This window comes from Chiloscyllium plagiosum, chromosome 18, assembly GCF_004010195.1.
Source record: "Chiloscyllium plagiosum isolate BGI_BamShark_2017 chromosome 18, ASM401019v2, whole genome shotgun sequence".
NCBI classification, from domain to species: domain Eukaryota; kingdom Metazoa; phylum Chordata; class Chondrichthyes; order Orectolobiformes; family Hemiscylliidae; genus Chiloscyllium; species Chiloscyllium plagiosum.
The window spans coordinates 24,282,700-24,284,972 of NC_057727.1; the positions used below are offsets into that span (position 1 = coordinate 24,282,700).

The 2,273-nt window shown below is 40.5% G+C and overlaps 1 protein-coding gene across 3 annotated transcripts in view; it reads right to left on the reverse strand.

Annotated features, from left to right (window-relative positions):
- The window catches only part of mkrn2 (makorin, ring finger protein, 2), a 24,373-nt gene extending 24,088 nt beyond the window's left edge, over nt 1–285 (reverse strand). Inside the window, exon 1 of one of the 3 annotated variants that reach the window (XM_043707968.1) lies at nt 192–285. In XM_043707968.1, the coding sequence (XP_043563903.1) occupies nt 192–226 (35 nt within the window). In that variant the 5' untranslated portion in view covers nt 227–285. The other 2 variants (XM_043707969.1, XM_043707970.1) reach the window with 2 other exon arrangements.
- Nucleotides 286–2,273: the final 1,988 nt, after the last annotated feature.

Below are 2,273 nucleotides of genomic sequence, written 5' to 3' on the forward strand. Positions count from 1 at the left end.
CCAGTTCCGCTGTTTAAATCACATTGCTGCCACTCGGCCAGCAGTCCTCCCCAAGCATGATTGAAGAGACTCAGTACCTGCACGTCACCTGTTTAGTACTCATCATCCCGCCGCCAATCCTACATCCTCTTCGTTATCCCCACCCTCCTGCCCACCATCAGTTTCCTGTCCGTCCGTCTAAGAGCACGTACCCAACACAAAGGTTCCGGGGCTCGGTCGCTGCCATTGGAGGGGCGCCCCGCCGCCTTCCTGTTTGTTCCGTAACCCGGAAGTTACGGTGGTTAAACGTCATGCGCATGCGCCAGTAGTCCTGTGTTGAGCTTGGACTTCAGTCCGTGTGTGTGTGTGTGAGAGCAGTTGGATCGTGGACAATAACAACAAGCTGTATTTGTGTAGCATTCTTATCGCAATGAAAAGAGCATTATAAAGTGAAACATAGTGATACGATTTTTCTATTTTTATTACAAACCAATATTTTTAAATTGGCTTGAGTGGATTATTAAGTGTTATATATCCAATGCCCACCGGTTGCAGAGGGTTTCAAGTGTACAGCAGCTTTTAAAAATGCCTTTTTCTTAATTTATTTCTGTTTGAAATGAAGATGCGGTTTGTAACATTTTTCAAGTTAATTATGAAGAAAACACAACAAAAATACCAATCAAATCAATTAGTAGCAAAATGGGCTCATTGACTATTTTGAACGTAACATCGAGGAAGATGTTAGGGTATAATATAGAGCATGGGTTCCAACTCAAAGGACTTAGTCCAAACATAGTCAAAAGATCTGAACTCAGGAGGTGAGGTGAGATTGACTGCTCTTTGTGTCATGGCATCATTTGACTTGAGTGTGCCATCAAGGAGCCCCAGCAAAACTAAAGCCAGTAAAAATCAGAAGGAAAACACTCTTCTGATTGGTATCACACCTAGTACAAAGGAAGATGGTTGAGGTTGCTGGACATCAACCAATTTAGTCCCAGGGCATCTCTGCAGGAGTTCTTAAGGCGAGTGTCCTGGGATCAGCCACCTTAAGCTGATTCATCAATAACCTTCCCTCCACCATAAAGTCAAAAATAGAGGGTTACATTCACTAATAATTGTACAATGTCCAGCACCACTCACAGATCTTCATATACTGAATGGCCAAATACTGCAAGTCCAGTACAACGTTCAGACTCAGGTTGATAAGTGGCAGGTGACATTCATGTTCACAATTGTAAAGCAATGACCATTTCCACAATTCACAATTTAGTCTCACATTCAATTAAATTATCATTACTGAACTGCCCACTATCAACTTCCCAAGAAATACAATTCAACAGAAACTGACCTGGATCAACCATGTAGGTACTGTAACTACAAAAGTGGTTGAGAGGCTGGGAATTCTATGGTGAGTAATTCATTTGCTGGCTCCCCAAAGTATATCCATCCTATAAGGCACAGATTAGATGTAATGGAATAATCTCCATTTTCTTGAATGCGCGCAGCTCCAACAATACTCAAAAAAACTCAACATCCAGGACAAAACTGTCCATTTTATTGAAACCAATCAACTTAAACATCACTTCTCCTTCCAATGATGCACAGTATCAGCAGTGTGTACCTTCTACAAGGCTCAAGATTACAACTGATCAAGGTTCCCTCAACAACACCTTCCAAATACATGACCTCTATTACTAAGGAAGACAGGGGCAGCAGATAAATGGGAATACCACCATCTGAAAGTTCCTCTCCCAGCCTAATTCTATCCTAACTTGGAACTATACGCCACTGTTGCTGGGTCAAATTCCTTGAACTCACAAATAATACAGTACACAATGTTTCAACAGTTCAAGAAGTAGCTCACCATCAACTTCTCAAGAATGATTAGGAATGGGCAGTAGATGTTGGTCTAATCAACAATGCTTACATTCTGTGAAAGAATTAGTAAAGAAAGTATAATTTTAGATAGCCTGAGTGAGCCACATCTGGATGCTATTGCTTTTGTCGTTATATTGTGAAATCCTGTGAATGTTAAAAGTGTGTGAAATTTGGAGATTCAGGAGGAATTTCTTTCTTAAGACTTCTTTATTAAGAGTATTCTTATGGTACTCGAATATTATTCTGATTTTATATTATTCTGATCAGTGTTACTGATCATCCTTAAACACTACAAAATTAATTTTATGAGGTGTGTAGTTGTTAGACCCCAACCATCCATATCCCTATGACAGATTCTAGATTAGAGTGGTGCTGGAAAAGTACAGCAGTTCAGGCAGCATCTGAGGAGTAGGAAA